This window comes from Pantherophis guttatus, chromosome 8 (genome assembly GCF_059756535.1).
Source record: "Pantherophis guttatus breed Tessera chromosome 8, ASM5975653v1, whole genome shotgun sequence".
Taxonomy (NCBI): domain Eukaryota; kingdom Metazoa; phylum Chordata; class Lepidosauria; order Squamata; family Colubridae; genus Pantherophis; species Pantherophis guttatus.
Window position 1 is genome coordinate 5,379,865 of NC_142070.1, and position 17,152 is coordinate 5,397,016.

General features: G+C 44.5%; 1 protein-coding gene across 8 annotated transcripts in view; it reads left to right on the plus strand.

The window, feature by feature from the left end:
* CTNNA2 (catenin alpha 2) overlaps positions 1-17,152 on the plus strand; it is a 575,368-nt gene that overhangs the window by 363,064 nt on the left and 195,152 nt on the right. For all 8 annotated transcript variants that reach the window (XM_087874837.1, XM_087874835.1, XM_087874839.1 and 5 more), the window contains exon 8: positions 14,408-14,488. In XM_087874837.1, the coding sequence (XP_087730963.1) occupies positions 14,408-14,488 (81 nt within the window). The remainder of the gene's footprint in view (positions 1-14,407; positions 14,489-17,152) is intronic.

Consider the following 17,152-nt stretch of genomic DNA (forward strand, 5'->3'; position numbering starts at 1 on the left):
GAGCTCAACCCTGCCCTACAGCAGCTCTCGGGTCTCAAACATGGGCTTCTTAAACCTCCTGCCCAGCCTTCCAACCATTTGAGCCACCGTGCTCCTTTGCTATTGATATCAGAGTACAGGTAGTCCTCGACTTATGACTATAACTGACCCCAATATTTCTGCTGTTAAGTGAGACACTTGTTAAGCTGAGTTTTGCCCCGTTTTACAACCTTTCTTTTCCCAGTTGTTAAGTGAATCACTGTCGTTGTTAAATTAGTAACAACATTGTTTCTGGTTTTCCTTTGAAGACGTTTCGCTTCTAATCGAAGAAGCTTCTTCAGTTCTGACTGGATGATTTGGGTCAAAGATTTGGGTGTGGGAGTAGGAATGGATTTCCAGAAAAAGTGCAGACTACAGGAACCATTTTCACTACTCGGGTGACCCTGAGGACACAAATAAATCTCCAAGTGGCCTGAAGGACCCTCTAATAGGAATGCAAATGACCAGCTGTCTGCAAGGAGAATCAATCCTTCCCTTCCCCACCATCCAGTCAGAGCTGAAGAAGCTTCTTGGGTGAGAAGCGAAAGGTCTTCAAAGGAAAACCAGAAAGTCCAGTTGCCTCGTGGAAAAGCACCTTTGGGGCAGCCATGACTTGGATGACTGACAATCTCCCCAGAGGAGTTAACAGATTAACAGAGTTGGAAGGGACCTTATAGGCAGTGGTGGGTTCCTCCCAGTTCGGTCCGGTTCGGCCGAGCCGGTAGCGGTGACGATATGACATCACCGAACCAGTTCTCCCCCCCCCACCCTCCCATCCCCCACCCCCCCATGTTATTCTTACCTTTTATTTGGTCCCACCCCCAATCTATTGCTGCCTCCTGAGTCCCAGCTGATGACTAGAGGGAAAAAAACTGTTTAAACTCTTGCCGTGGGGCTTCAAAGGGCCGTCCTACAACTGATCAGTGTTAAAAGCAAGCAAATGTTATTTATGTTATTTCATCAAGCTGGCCTCGCCTAAATCTTCTCCCTTTTAAGTGCAAATTTTAAATTTTAATGTATTTAAAATATGGGTATTTTAAATTATGGGTATTAATTCAGCCAAATTTATTTAATTCATTTTATTCTATTTTAAATTTTGTATATGTATGTGTTTTATTTTATGGCTGTTCACCGCCCTGAGTCCTTCGGGTATAGAAATTCAATAAAATTAAAATAAAAATAAAATAAAAAAATGAGTCTGGTCGTAAGTGTGAGGACCGGTCGTAAGTGCGAGGACTGGTCGTAAGTGCGAGGACCTTCCAGAAATGACTCTGACTAGCTAGCCACCCCCACCTAGTCACATGACCTCCAAGCCACACCCACAAAATAAGCCACGCCCACAGAACCGGTAGTAAAAAAATTTAGAACCCACCCCTGCTTATAGGTCATCTAGTCCAACCCCCCGCTCAAGCTAGGAGACCCTCCCACCATTTCCGACAGATGGCAGTCCAAGTCTCTTCTTGAAAACTTCCACGGATGAAGCTCCCACAGCTTCCGAAGAGATTTAGTAACGAAGTTGTTAAGTGAATCTGGCTTCCCCATTGAGTTTGCTTGTCAGGTGATCCCACATGACCATGGGACATTGCAACCGTCATAAATGTGAAGCAGTTGCCAAGTGTCTGAATTCTGAGCACGTGACCAAGAGGACGCGGCGACTGTTGTTCAGTGTGAAAAACATAAGTCACTATTTTCACTGCCGTCGTAACTTTGAACGGCATTAAATGAACTGCTGTAACTCGTACTACCCACCTTGCTTGACGTTTACAAGTAGCAGCGTCTGTGTTGGTGGAAGCAGAATAGTTGAAGGTGCTACGGATCCCTCCCCCGTGTCACTTTTGAGCAGACGCGGATTTAAATTTGATCAAGTCGCGGTTGGATTTGGGCGTACGCGAAGGTTAACCGAATCATCAAAAAAGGCCACCTCCAATTTGCTAGGATTGGCCATTGCTGACATTCAGAAAATTTAATACAGATGATACAATAAGAGAAACTGATTTTTTTTCCCCCACCACCAGATGACATATTGGAGAAAGCCAGTGCAAAGATGAAAAGGATAAATTTATTCCTGGTGGTCTCATTCAAAGCTGGAAAGCCTACTTAACCCGGTTGATCTTCTTGAGGGGATTCTGGCAGCGGTGAGAGCTTTTCCACGCGAGAACTTTTAAGCCGCCTGTCTCCTATCCTGAAACGATGTGGAATCAAAGCCAGCTTAGAAAATTGATTTCCACATTTCAATCTGATCTTTTCTAGAGAGCCTCTCTTTTCTGACACTGATGATGTTAGCACGTTTGGTAATGAGACGTCACCAAGCTCAGAGAGCATCAAGGACCCCACAATTCAACCTTGAGCTACCAGATCTTCTCTTCTATCGGATTAAAAGTCATTACTGAATAGGAGAATCCTGGCAAAACATTGTTGTGGCCCGTCAGCGGCCTGTGCAGCTAGTAGCTGATTCCGACAGCGAGGAGGCTGGTGTGCTGCTGCGCCAGCAGCCTGTGCAGCTGGCACTCGAGTCGGACAATGAGGAGGCTGGAGAAGATGTGGTGCCAGAGGCGGGGATTCAGCCAGGGCCTTCAGAACCTCCAGAAGCTCCCTTAAGTGAAGAGGAAGAAGAGGAGGAGCCTCTTTTCGATGCACGGGCACACAGAGCTGCCAAAAGGCAGGAGTGGCTCCTCAGGAGGAGGTCTCCTCGAGAGTAAGGCTTGGGGCTAATTGGCCACTCCCTTAGCCTATTTAAGGAGGAACGCCGACTGAAGCAATTTGCAGGGAACAACTTCGTTCACATACCTTTGTGTCTTGTCTTGCTTATCTTATCAGCTTCCTGCAAATTGCTTCTGGGCATTCTGCCAACCACAGTAAGCTTTCAGTCATTGTTCTTTGAATTCTTGGCGGCTGTTAATGCAGTTAATTAACAGCCGTTGTTGTAAAAAAACTGGTTTATTTAGTAAACTAAGATTTGAACAGACTTTGTGTGTGCTGCGTTCTTTGGGGTCCGTAGCTGGGGCAAAACAGATTTCAAGACATCATTTTTGGCTTGTAGGTGAGCTTGGAGAAGCCGGCTTTTCGGACACTCTTTCTTTTCATTCTCTTTTTCCTGGAGGACTCAGTAGGCCAACGGAGACAACAGGTGTTCCTTTTCCAATGGCCAGGTAGGATCATAATTGAAAAAACAGATGCTTATTTCTGTTGAGTGACTCCAGAAGCAGATTTTGTATGGACAGATTCTACTCGTGGTTCCTTCAAACGCTTACCCTTCAGTTCTGATCACTGCGATAGTAATGAATAAACAAATCATTCCCCCTTAACTCTGGGCTGCCCTTATAATAAAACTGTCCTTGACCAGGGCTATAAACAGATTTTCAAGTTTTGCCACAGATGACTTAAAAAAAAAAGCTAGGAATGAAACTCTTATTTCTTCACGTAATTTCCTTCCAAAATTTCTAGAAAGTTTTTTCTTCACAGCTTGGAGCTATGACTGATTAAGGGCTTGATTTTTAAAATTTATGAATTGATGTCCTTGCTTATTTATAGCAAACCCAGCTACGTTTTTTTTTTTTGTTTTCCCCTGCACCAAGGCTTCCTCGGGGCCTTGAGGCAGATGATAAAAAACCTGGGCGCACAACTGTGCCACCCCGATCCGTGGGAAATAATAAGACCTCGCTGTTTTATACAAGAAAAGCAAACCTCAGAGCAAAAGAGAGGAGGGCGTATTCGGAGTTGCTCCAAAATAATATGCATTTGCTGTTCTAAATATATTCAAGGAGGTGCCCCTGAGCTATGGCGGTCACACCTGAAGGATGTGATGGCAGGTGTTCATGTCTATTGTTCTGTACAGGTGGTCCTCAACTTATAACAGTTCATTTAGTGACCATTTGAAGTTACAATGGCACTAATGATGTTCTCTATTTGGGTCATGAAACGTCTTCAAGAAAACAGCCAAGCTCAGAGAGCACCAAGGACCCCATAATTCTCCTCCTCCTCCTCCTCCTCCTCCTCCTCCTCCTCCTCCTCCTCCTCCTCCTCCTCCTCCTCCTCCCAGCAAACCCTAGTCTCTTCTAGCACTGATGAAGTTACCTAGTTGGGTCATGAAACGTTTGCAAGAAAACAGCCAAGCTCAGAGAGCACCAAGGACCCCACAATCCTCCTCCTCCTCCTCCTCCTCCTCCTCCTCCTCCTCCTCCTCCTCCTCCTCCTCCTCCTCCTCCTCCAATTAGTTGTACCTAATTCATGTAGCTTCTCTTTTAGTACAAACTGAAATTCTTACCTTGCTGAAGAACTTTCTGCTCTTAGTATACAAACACTTATATATACAGAGTAAAATTTATGTATTTTCCCTTGCAATTGTCTAAGCTTTTTTTCATTTTTTTTTCCCTCCACAGTTTTTAGGCTGTCTAAAATGAAAATAATCTCCTATATATAGTGTCTGGTGTATTCTTCCCCCCTTCTCTCTCTTTCTTTGTGCCAAATGTCAAAACAAATGTATGAACTTAAATTAGCAGACACACAGAAACCGTGTTCGTTCTTTGTGGCGCTCGCTGTATTTCCCCCCTCCTCACTCCCTCCCCTGGGGTAAAGCTTTTAATTAAGATTTTTTTTTCAAGGGAAAATGTCGTTAAGCCAGTTGGTTCCTCCAGTCCGATGCGTCCCAAATGGGTCCTTTGCACCGACTTTGCACTAATGCCCTATAATTGTGTTTCACTTCCCCTAATTAAACCGGTGAGCAATTAAATAAGTATCGTTTAGAGTATCGATCAGAGGAAACGGCAGGAACCGATTGTAAGGTGGATGCACAAGGCTCTTTGGGAAACTATTCTCCCCCCCCCCACTAAATTTCACTTTTCGTGTTTGTGTGTATGTGTTTGTGTGTTTGGGCATCTTTTAAGCGTTGCTTCTTTATTTATTTTATTTATTGGTTCGATTTATATGCCGCCCTTTCTCCGGAGACTCAGGGTGGCTTACAATGCATTAAGCAATAGCCTTCATACTTTTCTATATACCTGCTTAGTAGGGCTTTCGGCCCCCCCCCTAAGTGGTGTTCTTTTTTATACAAAGTCAGTTTATTGCCCCCACAATCCGGGTCCTCATTTTACTGACCTCGGAAGGATGGAAGGCTGAGTCAACCTTGAGCCTGGTGAGATTCAAACTCGCAGTAATTGCAGGCAGCTGGTGCTACTTTAACAGCACTTTAGTCTGCTGCGCCACCAAGGCTCATCATAGAAAATCATTTATATATCTGTGCCCATGATACTGGTTTTGCCTATCGGGGGAGGGGGCTAGAGGGAAATCATTTGATTCCGGAGTAGAATTAATGCTACGCACTACTTCATTATTTACACGGATGAACTCTCTGTCGTTGTCTTAGGCAGCCAGCTATTAATTCAGTGCAAGAGGTGGGAAGTTACACGGGAGGAGCAATCAATCCTTAACTCTCATGGTCTGTAGTGTAGATAAGGTTGCTGTGGGATGACAGCCCACCAAACGAAGCCAACTGTCCCAAACACACCTCACCATATTTGACACCTGCAAGGCACCTTGGTTGCTATCCAGAGGCATGCATCTGTTTGTATGTGTGTGTTTAAAAGGCAAACTATACACACACACAAATGCACACACACACACACACACACACACACTAGTGGAGTGTTGTAGGTGCTGCAAATACAACTGCTTGTGGCAGTCACCAGGAAGGTGGTAAGTGACATATTTTTGTCCAGTTTGGTTTAAAATGAGGTGTAGGCGTCCTTCTCCTTCTCTTTCTCCTTCTCGTTCTCCTTCTTCTCCTCCTCCTTTTCCTCCTTTCTTCTTCTCCTTCTTCTTCTTCTCCTCTTCCTCCTTTCTTCTTCCTCTTCCTCTTCTTCTCCTTCTTCTTCTTCTCCTCCTCTTCCTCCTCCTTTCTTCTTCTTCTTCCCCCCTCCTCCTCCTCCTCCTCCTTTCTTCTTCTTCTTCTTCTTCTTCTTCTTCTTCTTCTTCTTCTTCTTCTTCTTCTTCTTCTTCTTCTTCTTCTTCTTCTTCTTCTTCTTCTTCTTCTTCTTCTTCTTCTTCTTCTTCTTCTTCTTCTCCTCCTCCTCCTCCTCCTCCTCCTCCTCCTCCTCCTCTTCCTCCTTTCTTCTTCTTCTCCTCCTCTTCCTCCTTTCTTCTTCTTCTTCTTCTTCTTCTTCTTCTTCTTCTTCTTCTTCTTCTTCTTCTTCTTCTTCTTCTTCTTCTTCTTCTTCTTCTTCTTCTTCTTCTTCTCCTCCTCCTCCTCCTCCTCCTCCTCCTCCTCCTCCTCCTCCTCTTCCTCCTTTCTTCTTCTTCTTCTCCTCCTCTTCCTCCTTTCTTCTTCTTCTTCTTCCCCCCCTCCTCCTCCTCCTCCTCCTCCTTTCTTCTTCTTCTTCTTCTCCTCCTCCTCCTCTTCCTCCTTTCTTCTTCTTCTTCTTTCCTCCTCCTCCTCCTCCTCCTCCTCCTCCTCCTCCTCCTCCTCCTCCTCCTCCTCCTCCTCCTCTCCCAATCACAAGTTAAAGCAAGGTGCAAAACCATATTAAAACTATAAAACTAAGCAGGGTAAAAAACAACAAAAACCTTCCCCTCCATCTCCTCCTTCCCTTCTCCTTCTTTCAGAAATTCCACGATAAGATTGCCCATCATCCCAATGGCTTTGAGCTTTAAAAATTCTCATGCAGCTCATTTTAGATCTAATCAGATTCATCACGCTAAAGGTACACGTTTAAAATAATTATTTAAGAATTGTGACCAAGGTTATCGTCATTAGGTTTCATTCTTGCCCAATCTCCCGAAATAAATATGTATGAGTTCCAAAACTTGTTTCCAAGCCTTGATGTCAATATATATACATATGTTTTAAAAAATGTTTCCTCCCATTAAATGTTGGTGGGAAGATGATTATACTTCCTGTTAAAATCTCCTCCTTCCTTTTTAAATATAAAAACATGTTTGCATTAAATTAAAGTGACATCTGTTTTCTTCTGATATACAAATGTTTTTTTAAAAAATAATAATAATAGGTGCATCATTTCCTTAACTACAAATGATCATATGTAGCTCATTCCAGATCTAAAAATAATACATATACATATACATATACATATACATATACATATACATATATATATATATATATATGTAGGTCTTTGGTTATTCGGGTCTTCTCCCATGTAAAATTGGAAGTGTCTTGGCGACGTTTCGACGAAGTCTCATTCGTCATCTTCAGGCTGGTGTTCTCGGCTTCGTGCTTCCAGGAGCTCCTGGAAGATGACGAATGAGCCTGAAGATGACGAATGAGACTTTGTCGAAACGTCGCCAAGACACTTCCAATTTTATGTGGGAGAAGACCCGAATAACCAAAGACCTACATACAAACACCCGCGAAAACCTGAGAAAACATATATATACATATATATATATATATATATATATATATATATATATATATATATATATATATGTGTGTGTGTGTGTGTGTGTGTGTGTGTGTGTGTGTGTGTATGTGTGTGTGTGTGTGTGTGTGTGTATGTATATGTATATGTATATGTATATGTATATGTATATATATATATATATATATTGGCTGCTTATTACATTTTTTTCAAGTAATAAAATGTCCTATGAAACACAATCATTTAAAAAAATAATAATAATCCTTGTAAATCTGATTCAGCTGGTCAAATCTACCATTCTATCTATTTCTGAAACACAACGATTTCCAATTCAGAAATTGATGGACAATCCTTGACTTAACGACTGTTCATTTAATGACCGTTCAACATTATAAAAGGGCTGAAAAAAAATTACAACTGGCTTAAATTACAACACTTAAAACTGTCACAATGTCCCCCAACGTCATATAATCAATATTCAGGTCTCTGTCAACCAGCCTGAGTTGTAGCATCCTGGGATTCCCAGCTGATTTCCAATAAGCAAAGTCTGTGAGGGAAGCCAGATTCACTTAATGCCCATGGCAACAAAGGTTATAAAATTGGGTTTGATTCTCACCATCGCCACTATCCGAACTGAACCGGGGAGAACCGGGATCAACCCACCACTGGATGTACCTCAAGTGATGGTTGTCCTTCAGATCTTGCTCAATTAAACTCTGGTTGAACTGTCCCAAAGGTGCTTGTTTTCAAGAGTCCAGTCAGATCTGAAGAAGCTTCTTGGATGAGAAGTGAAACGCCTTCAAAAAAAAAAACCCAGAAAATCCAGTTGCCTCTTAAAAAAAAAAAGCACTTTTGGGGCAACCACGACCTGGATGACGGAGAATCTCCATATACATCTGGTTGAATTGGTTACACAGCAGGGACAATTTTAATAAACGGCATCTGTTCATTACACAGAAAATTTTGCCTCCACCTTCCTCCTTGTTTGAGGCAGGGGAACGGTAAGAGGTAAGGTAAATCAACCAGAAGACTGATCGATATTTCCTATAGAAATAAAAGCTTTACTTAGACAACTGTGCTGGTTAATACATTTTATTTTGTCTTCTGATTACATTACCTCTTACCGGTCCCGAGAGGCAAGAAATTATATCTCCCCACCGGGAAAGCAATATTAGAAATCATTTTAGTCAGGTCTTTTCCCCCCCCCACCCCCACCCCACCCCCAATTTTAATGTATGCCTTAATAAACGGGAGAGATATTGAAATTTTGAATGAACGACGGAGAATGATGTCCTCTTCCTAGCTGATGATTTGAGGAAGGGGGGGAGGCAGGAAAGAGGGGCGAGAAGAAATGTACATTAAGGCCTTATGACCGTCGGATCAATAAATAATCTGTCCACCTGTCTCTGGCTGGATGAATTACTGGATAAATGGCGCTGGGACGTTTCGATCTACAATGTGTAGTGGATAAAACAGTTGGGGCTTTTTCAGCGGCTGTCCGCGATTTCTTGGCTGCAAAGATTCGGGAACAGAGTGTTCTGTCCCCGTACCAAGCACACACCCAACCAGCCAGCCGAGGGTTAAATAAACACTTCAAACACACAACGTCAGTGATAAGGAACTTGGCAGCAACTCCGTGGTTGCTTGCCAAGAGCTTTTACTCTGATAACACAGACAAAAATACACACAGTTTGAATAGTCCAGTTCGTAATTAAATCCAGAGCAAAATAGATGTTGTGTCCGAAGGTGCAAAGTGCTTCGCCAGAGATTAGCTTTGTCCGTCACAGAATCGGAATGGCCACCACACTCCCTTTTATAGCCTGTGGGGTGTGGTCCAGTGACTCAGCTAATCTCGGGCACGCCTTCCCCTCTGCTGCGCACGCTTCTCCCTGCACCTGTGGCGAGGGTCCAGCCAGCACTTATTTTCCTCGTCACTGTCCACCTGTGGCTGCGGGGACGTGCTTGGCTCTGAGCCTATCGTTTGGCCTTCGGTGTCCTCCGGAGGCATTGCCAGAGAGGAGGGTCCTGGAGAGGGAGACCTGGCCGTCTCCTCTCCTTCATGTTTGGAGCCTTCTTCCTCCGATAAGATAGGCTCGGAGGACGGAGCCACAACACAGAGGTGGTATTCAGCCGGTTCGCACCAGTTTGCCCGAACTGGTAGCGGAAATCACAGGTTTCCCCGCCAACCCACCCCGGATCTATGCCATCCTATTTAGGCACGTTTTTGAGGCCGAGAGCATGCATGGAAGGTGCGCATGCCAGCAAAGCACATGCGTGGAAGGCCGGGCGCATGTGTGGATGGGGTTATGTTTGCGAACCGGTAGGGAAAGTTACAAAACAGTGGTCTTTCCTCCTGTGGGGGAAAGCAGGAAGACTTCTGTCCTAAAACGGGGCACTTCTACAGCCTTGCACAGGTAGTCCTCAACTTACAACCATTCGTTTAGTGACCGTTTGAAGTTGCAGCACCGCTGAAAAATGTGACTTAGCGCTATCCCAAAGGTGTTCTTTTTGTTAGGCAATTGCACTTTCTTGGTGGGTTTTTTCCTTTCTTTCTTTTTTCTTTCAAATCGTTTTGCTTCTCCTCCAAGAAGCTTCGTCAGAACGTCTTCAGTTCTCAAGAAGCCTCTCGGATGAGAAGCGAAACGATTTGAAAGGAGAAACCAAGAAAAGTCCAGTTGTCTTTCGGGAAAAAAGCACCTCTGGGACAACCGTGATTTGGATGATCGAGAAATCTCCATAACTTATGTCTGGGTTTTTTTTTTCACACTCACAACTGTTGCGGCATCCCCAGAGTCACGTGATCCAAATTCGGACCCTTGGCAATGGGTTCATATTTATGACGGTCGCAGTGGCCCAGGAGTCACATGATTCCCTTCTGCACCCTTCTGACAAGCAAAGTCAGAATGGCCAGATTCACTTAACAACGGTGTTACTAACTTAATAACTGCAGCATTTCACTTAACAACCGTGGCAAGAAAGGCCGCAAAATGGGGCAGAACTCCCTTAACAACTGTCTTGACTCAGCCTTCCATCTTTCTGAAGTGGGTAAAATGAGGAGCCAGATTGTTGGGGGGCAAGAGGCTGACTCTGTAAACTGCTTAGAGAGGGCTGGAAAGCACTGTAAAGGGGTATATAAGGCTAAATGCTATTGCTATTTCTTTCTTTCTTTCTTTCTTTCTTTCTTTCTTTCTTTCTTTCTTTCTTTCTTTCTTTCTTTCTTTCTTTCCTTCCTTCCTTCCTTCCTTCCTTCCTTCCTTCCTTCCTTCCTTCCTTCCTTTCCTTCCTTCTTTCTTTCTCTCTCTCTCTTTCCCTCCCTCCCTCCCTCCCTCCCTTCTTTCTTTCCTTCCTTCCTTCCTTCCCACGGTGTCACAGTGGTTAGAGTGCAGTACTGCAGGCTACTTCTGCTGCCTGCTGCCTGCTACCTGCCTGCAATTTGGCAGTTCAAATCTCACCAGGCTCAAGGTTGACTCAGCCTTCCATCCTTCCGAGGTGGGTAAAATGAGGACCCAGATTGTTGGGGGCAACATATGCTGACTCTGTAAACCGCTTAGAGAGGGCTGTAAAAGCATTATGAAGTGGTATATAAGTCTAAGTGCTATTGCTATTAAGAACTGCAGTGATTCACTTAACAACCGTAGCTAGAAAGGCTGCAAAATGGGGGCAAAACTCCTCATTGTCAAGAGAACTGCCTGTAGTTAAGAGTTATCATTTTCCGTAGAATTAAAGGAGGGACAGACTGAAGATGAAATGACAGCCCACCTTCCTGCATTTCCAGCCACCTCCAAACTTAAATTCAAGTAAAAGTATCCATCTTTGGACAACTTCCATTATCCGGGACAGATGATCTTCTCAAACATTTCATTTTTTACGTGGATTACATTTGATGTCACGACCATTTTTCTTAGCCGGGTAACATTTCTCAGAGCTCAGCACAGCTGATCAGTCATGCAGCCTGAATATTCTGGTGTTGTGATCGTTTTGATTTACTCAGTAAATGTCCTTAAATCTTCCTCTCGTTCGCCGCTCCTGGCTTTGCATAATTCCATACTCAGTTTTCCTCTGCTTCCCCTCACCCCACCTCTAGCTTCCTTATCTTCCCCAAGGATCGCTTCCTTCTTTAACTTCTGAAAATTAGATTGAGTAGAAGAGAATATTTGTAGCTCAGGGTTGATCTGTGGGGTCCTTGGTGCTCTCTGAGCTTCGTGGTTTTCTTGCAGACGTTTCATGGCCCAACTAGGGAATATCATCAGTGCTAGAAGGGAGTGGGAGGAGAAGGAAGAGGAAAACTGTGGGGTCCATGATGCTCTCTGAGCTTCGTGGTTTTCTTGCAGACCCAAACTAGGGAATATCATCAGTGCTATAAGAGAGAGGGGTTTGGGAGGAGGAAAGAAGAGGAGGAGGAGGAAGAGGAGGAGGAAGAAGAAGAGGAGGGAAACTGTGGGCCTTTGGTGCTCTCTCAGTTTTATAGTTTTCTTGCAGGCGTTTCATGACCCAACTAGGGAATATCATCAATGCTAGAAGAGAGTGGGGTGTGGGAGGAAGAGGAGGAGAAGGAAGGAAGAAAGAGGAGGAGGGAGGAAGAGGAGGAGGAAGAAGAAAGGAGGAAAACTGTGGGCCTTTGGTGCTCTGATTAGACGTTTCATTACCCAGCTAGGTAACATCATCAGTTCCAGAAAGAAGTGGGGTTTGCTCTGTTGATGTTACCTATTTGGGTAATGAAATGTTTCCTGCAAGAAAACAACCAGGCTCAGAGAGCACCAAGGAGCCTCCAATTGAGAAAAACTAGACCTATTCAAAGCAGAAATGTGTGACTCTTAATAATCTAACGGTTTAATCTAAACTGGGGAAAAAAATCCACCGGAGTGCGGGACTTCTTGGATAATAGGCGCGTCCAGTCGCCCAGCTGCGTATGGCACTCTTCAAGTTCTTGATGTAACACACTGTGAGTTTGTTCAAGCTATTGAGTTGCTCAGCCGAGCCAAGGCGTTACCGAAATGTCATTCTCGAGCAGCCCTCAAAACCGCTGGATTTGCTGAGCGTTTTCCGTGAAAAACAAAATTGTCCACAAAGGCGAAATCCTTTGCTTAAATCCTCCCGTAAGGTGGATTATTTCACTGGGAACAGGACCGATATTTGCAGGCCTTTTACCGCGACGCCAGCTACCTGGCAATCTTTCCCTTTGGGGAAAAGTCTTAAATCAATTGATAAAGAGCCAGTTGAAAGACAGCTAAACATTTAGAGTGGAACTTCAAGAAGAGAAAGGGCTTTTTATTCAAGATGATCACAACCAAATTCAATCCTTCCTTCATCCATTCCTTCATTGACAATTTATATGGCCACCCACTCACGCTCAGATTCGGGGCGTCTTACAAAACTAAAAACCTTTGGAATATTTTGAATATTTTCTATCGTAACGAAGGTTAATTTCAGTGGATTAAAAACCAGATCAGTAATGTTTCTTTTTTTTTCTTTTTTCGGGGGTGGGGGGAATTCTGAATTGGTGCATTGACGTCCCAAGTGTGTAATGATGATAAGTTACCTCATATGATATTATAAACTCATTTGTAAAACGTTTTGCTTTGGTTTGGTTTTCCTGGATGATTATTAGGATCCAGGAGATTCCTTGATTCCTTCAGCAGGCAAGAGATCTGCTGGTCTACAGATGCTTTGTTGATACCATCCTTTGATCTTAAACAGACGGTTTCTGGGCAAGATCTGTTTATGAACGAAAGCAAATATATGTGTCCCAGGATAAGTTCGTTGCAAGATCCAATCTAGGGTCGATCACCGGGACCAGAGATATACAAAACTTCTGGTCCTAGTGACCGAGCCAGATTGGATCTTGCAAGATCTGTTTAATTTGTACGTATTTTAATCTTGTATTTTATATAGTGTAAATTTTATGTCCTATAGCCGTGATGGCGAAAGTATGGGGCGCGTGCCACATGTGGCACATGGAGCCATATCTGTGGGCACGCAAGCGTTGCCCTAGCTCAGCTCCAGCGCGCATGCACGCACTGGCCAGCTAATTTTTGGGCCTTGCTGGCCCACCAGAAGTCGGGAAACGGGCCATTTCCGGCTTCCGGAAGGCCTCCAGGGGGGTGGGAAAGGTCGTTTTCGCCCTCCCCAGTCTCCAAGAAAGGCTCTGGAGCCTGGGGAGGGCGAAAAACGGGCCTACCGGGCCCACCGTGCCATCACGTGCCAAAAGAGCGGGGGGAGCTCGGGGGGATCGTGCACGCATACATGGGGGGGCGGGGTGCATTGAATTATGGATGTAGGCACGCACGTGTGTGACACCCCCCCACACACACGGTCCCCATGCTTTTGGCACGCGACAGCAAAAAGGTTTGCCACCATGGTCTTATAGTATCCTTATTTTAATCGTGATGCTTCTGGCACAAATAAACAAAGTAACCATCCTTTGAGAGAATTGTATGTATGATAGGCCAATGCCATATGTATAGGTAGTCCTTGACTTATGACCACAATTGAGCCTAAAAATTCCACTGGTAAGCAGGTTGTTAAGTGAGTTTTGGCCCATGTTACGACCTTCCTTGCCACAGTTGTTAAGTTAGTAACAACTAACTTTACTTTTACCAACTTAACAACTGTGGCAAGAAAAATCATCACATAGGGCAAAACTCACTTAACAACTTGCTTTCCCATGGAATTTTGGGGTTCAATTGTGGTTGTTCAGTGAATTCAACTCCCACATTGACTTTGCTTCGAAGGCCGAAGGTCGAAAAAGGTGATCACGTGACCTCAAGACACTACAACTGTCAGAAGTACATGCATGTTGCCATGCATCTGGATTTTGATCATGTGACCAAATGCGGATGCCGCAATGGTCGTAAGTGTGAAAACTGGTCCTAAGTCCCTTTTTTTTCAGTGCTGTTGAAACCTGAAACGGTCACCCCAAAAGATAATTGTAAGTCAAGGACCACCTGTAGTTTATATCTCTCTTTTATTTCCGCTGAATTTCTTAATATATGTTATTATTATTTTTTTTTAAACAGACTGGAAGGAAGGAGAAAGGAGACCCTCTGAACATCGCAATTGACAAGATGACTAAGAAGACGAGAGACCTACGAAGACAGGTACCTGCTGGAATTGGGATAATTTTGACACTTTTAAAGGATGCCATCTGTGGTGGGCGGACATCTTGTTTTCAGCTTCTGAAAGGTTCAAATCAACCTGCTTTGTCTTTACAGATAGTCCTCAAGTTATGACCATAACCGAGACTGCCCCTTACGGTCATATATTGCAACGACATTTTTTCCAATCATTAAGCAAATGCAGCGGTCACAAATGCGAAGGCCGCGGTTGTTAAGCAAATCCATCGTTTGCTACGCCAAGGTTTTCCAAAAACCGGAAGTAAATGCAAGTTTTGGGCAAAACCATCGTAAAACGCAGTCACGTGATTATGAGACGGGATGCTGTAAATGCAACCGTGTCAGTGTTGTCACATGACAATTCACCCCAATCCCCTCTAAATATTCCATTTAGCTCTCTGAGCTTGGTTGTTTATATGCAGACATTTCATGACCCAACTAGGTAACATTGTCGGTGCTAGAAGGGAGTGGGGCTTACTCTATTTTATATACTAGCGCCGTGATGGCGAACCTATGGCACGCGTACCGGAAGTGACATGCAGCACCCTCTCTGGTGGCACGTGAGCCGTCACCCCAGTTCAGTTCCTCTGCGCATGCGCGCATGCCTCCCGCTAGCCAGCTGGTCTTTGGGGCTCTGCCACACATGTGCAGGAGGCAGGCCACGTGCGGGGGTGTGTGTGCACATGCGTGGGGGGTGAGGGGTGTGCAGGGGGCACGTGCGCATGCTCGGGGGCAGGGCACATGCAGGGGGCAATGTGTGCATCTGTGGAGGGACGGGGCTCATTCACGGAAGCCACACGCACATTGCATTTTGGGGGTTTGGGCGCGTGCTTGACAGGGCAAGCCACTTGTGTATTAACAGAGCCAAACTCCACTCTCTTTTAGCACTGATAATGTTACTTATGTGGGTGATGAAACGTCTGCAAAAAAACCACCAAACTGAAAATGCTCCTAGGGCAGTGATGGCTAACCTTTTTGCCGTCACGTGCCAAAAGCGGTGGGAGGGGGGGGTCGCGGGTGTGAGTGTCCACATCCATAATTCAATGTGTCCCGCCCTCCTGCATATGCACATGTGACCCCCCCCCCACGCTCCCCCCTGCTTTTGGCACACGATGGCCTGGTAGGCCCATTTTTCGGCCTCCCCAGGCTCCAGAGTATTTCTAGGAGCCTGGGGAGGGCAAAAACAGCCTTCCCCATCCTCCCGGAGGCCCTCCAGAAGCCGGAAACAGCCAGTTTCCCAACTTCTGGTGGGACCAGAAGGCCTGAAAATCAGTTGGCTGGTGCGCTCATGCACACTGGAGCTGAGCTAGGTCAACACTCGCGTGCCCACCAATATGGCTCCGCGGGCCACCTGTGGCACGTGTGCCATAGGTTCGCCATCACGGTCCTAGGACCTCACAGTTCAAACTTGAGCTACAAATATTCTCTTCTGTTTATGTAGTACTTTATCTTTTGGGTTTTTTTAGCAAATCAGTAGTTTTATTCCTTCCTAGCCAATTCAGCCAATACCTCTGTATCACGTATCCTTCAATGTCCCTTATGGGACATTAAAGGATACGTGATACAGAGGTTATTTATGTATGTATGTATGTATGTATGTATGTATGTATGTATGTATGTATTCATTCATTCATTCATTCATTCATTCATTCATTCATTCATTCATTCATTCATTCATTCATTCATTCATTCATTTAAAAATGAAACCTGATTATTTACCAGTCTAGTTAATTGTACCTTTTAGTTCACAGGGTATGCGGAATTTGATGGACATTTTCAGAAGGGTCGATTCTTTGTTAAAATGTGGGTTTTTAGAATGATTTCTCAGTGTTTATAGAATAAATGCTTTTAATCTGACTCAGGTGTCCTGCTGTCCATAATCCGTGAATGGAACCTGTTCACTTGTGGGTGTCTCTTATTATTATGTTAACTGCTAAATATTTGAAAGTGGTTTGTTATTGAAACGCAGGCTTTCAAACTAATGTTTCTGCCAATTCTGTTTTTGTAAAGAGGTTTTTTTTCTCGGCTATAGTAGACATAAAGCAAAGACGCCTCCATTACCTTACCAAAAATATCAGTGTAGAGCATTGTTCTTCCAGAGCTAAATCATAAAATCACAGAGTATTTATTTATTTATTTGTATCCTGCCTTTAAAAAGGGACGTGGTGGCTCAGGGGCTAAGACGCTGAGCTTGTCGATCGAAAGGTCGGCAGTTCAGCGGTTCGAATCCCGAGTGCCGCGTAACGAGGTGAGCTCCCATTCCTTGTCTCAGCTTCTGCCAACCTAGCAGTTTGAAAGCACGTAAAAAATGCAAGTAGAAAAATAGGGACCACTTTTGATGGGAAGGGAACACCGTTCCGTGCGCCTTTGGCGTTTAGTCATGCCGGCCACATGACCACGGAGACATCTTCGGACAGTGCTTGCTCTTTGGCTTTGAAATGGAGATGAGCACCGCCCCCTAGAGTTGGGAACGACTAGCACATATGTGCGAGGGGAACCTTTACCTATCCTGCCTTTATTATTTATACAAAGAACTCAAGGCAAGGAACATATCCAACACACCTTCCTCCTCCTATTTTCCCCACAACAACAGCCCTGTGAGGTGTGTTGGGCTAAGAGAGAGGGACTGGCCTAAAGTCACCCAGCTGG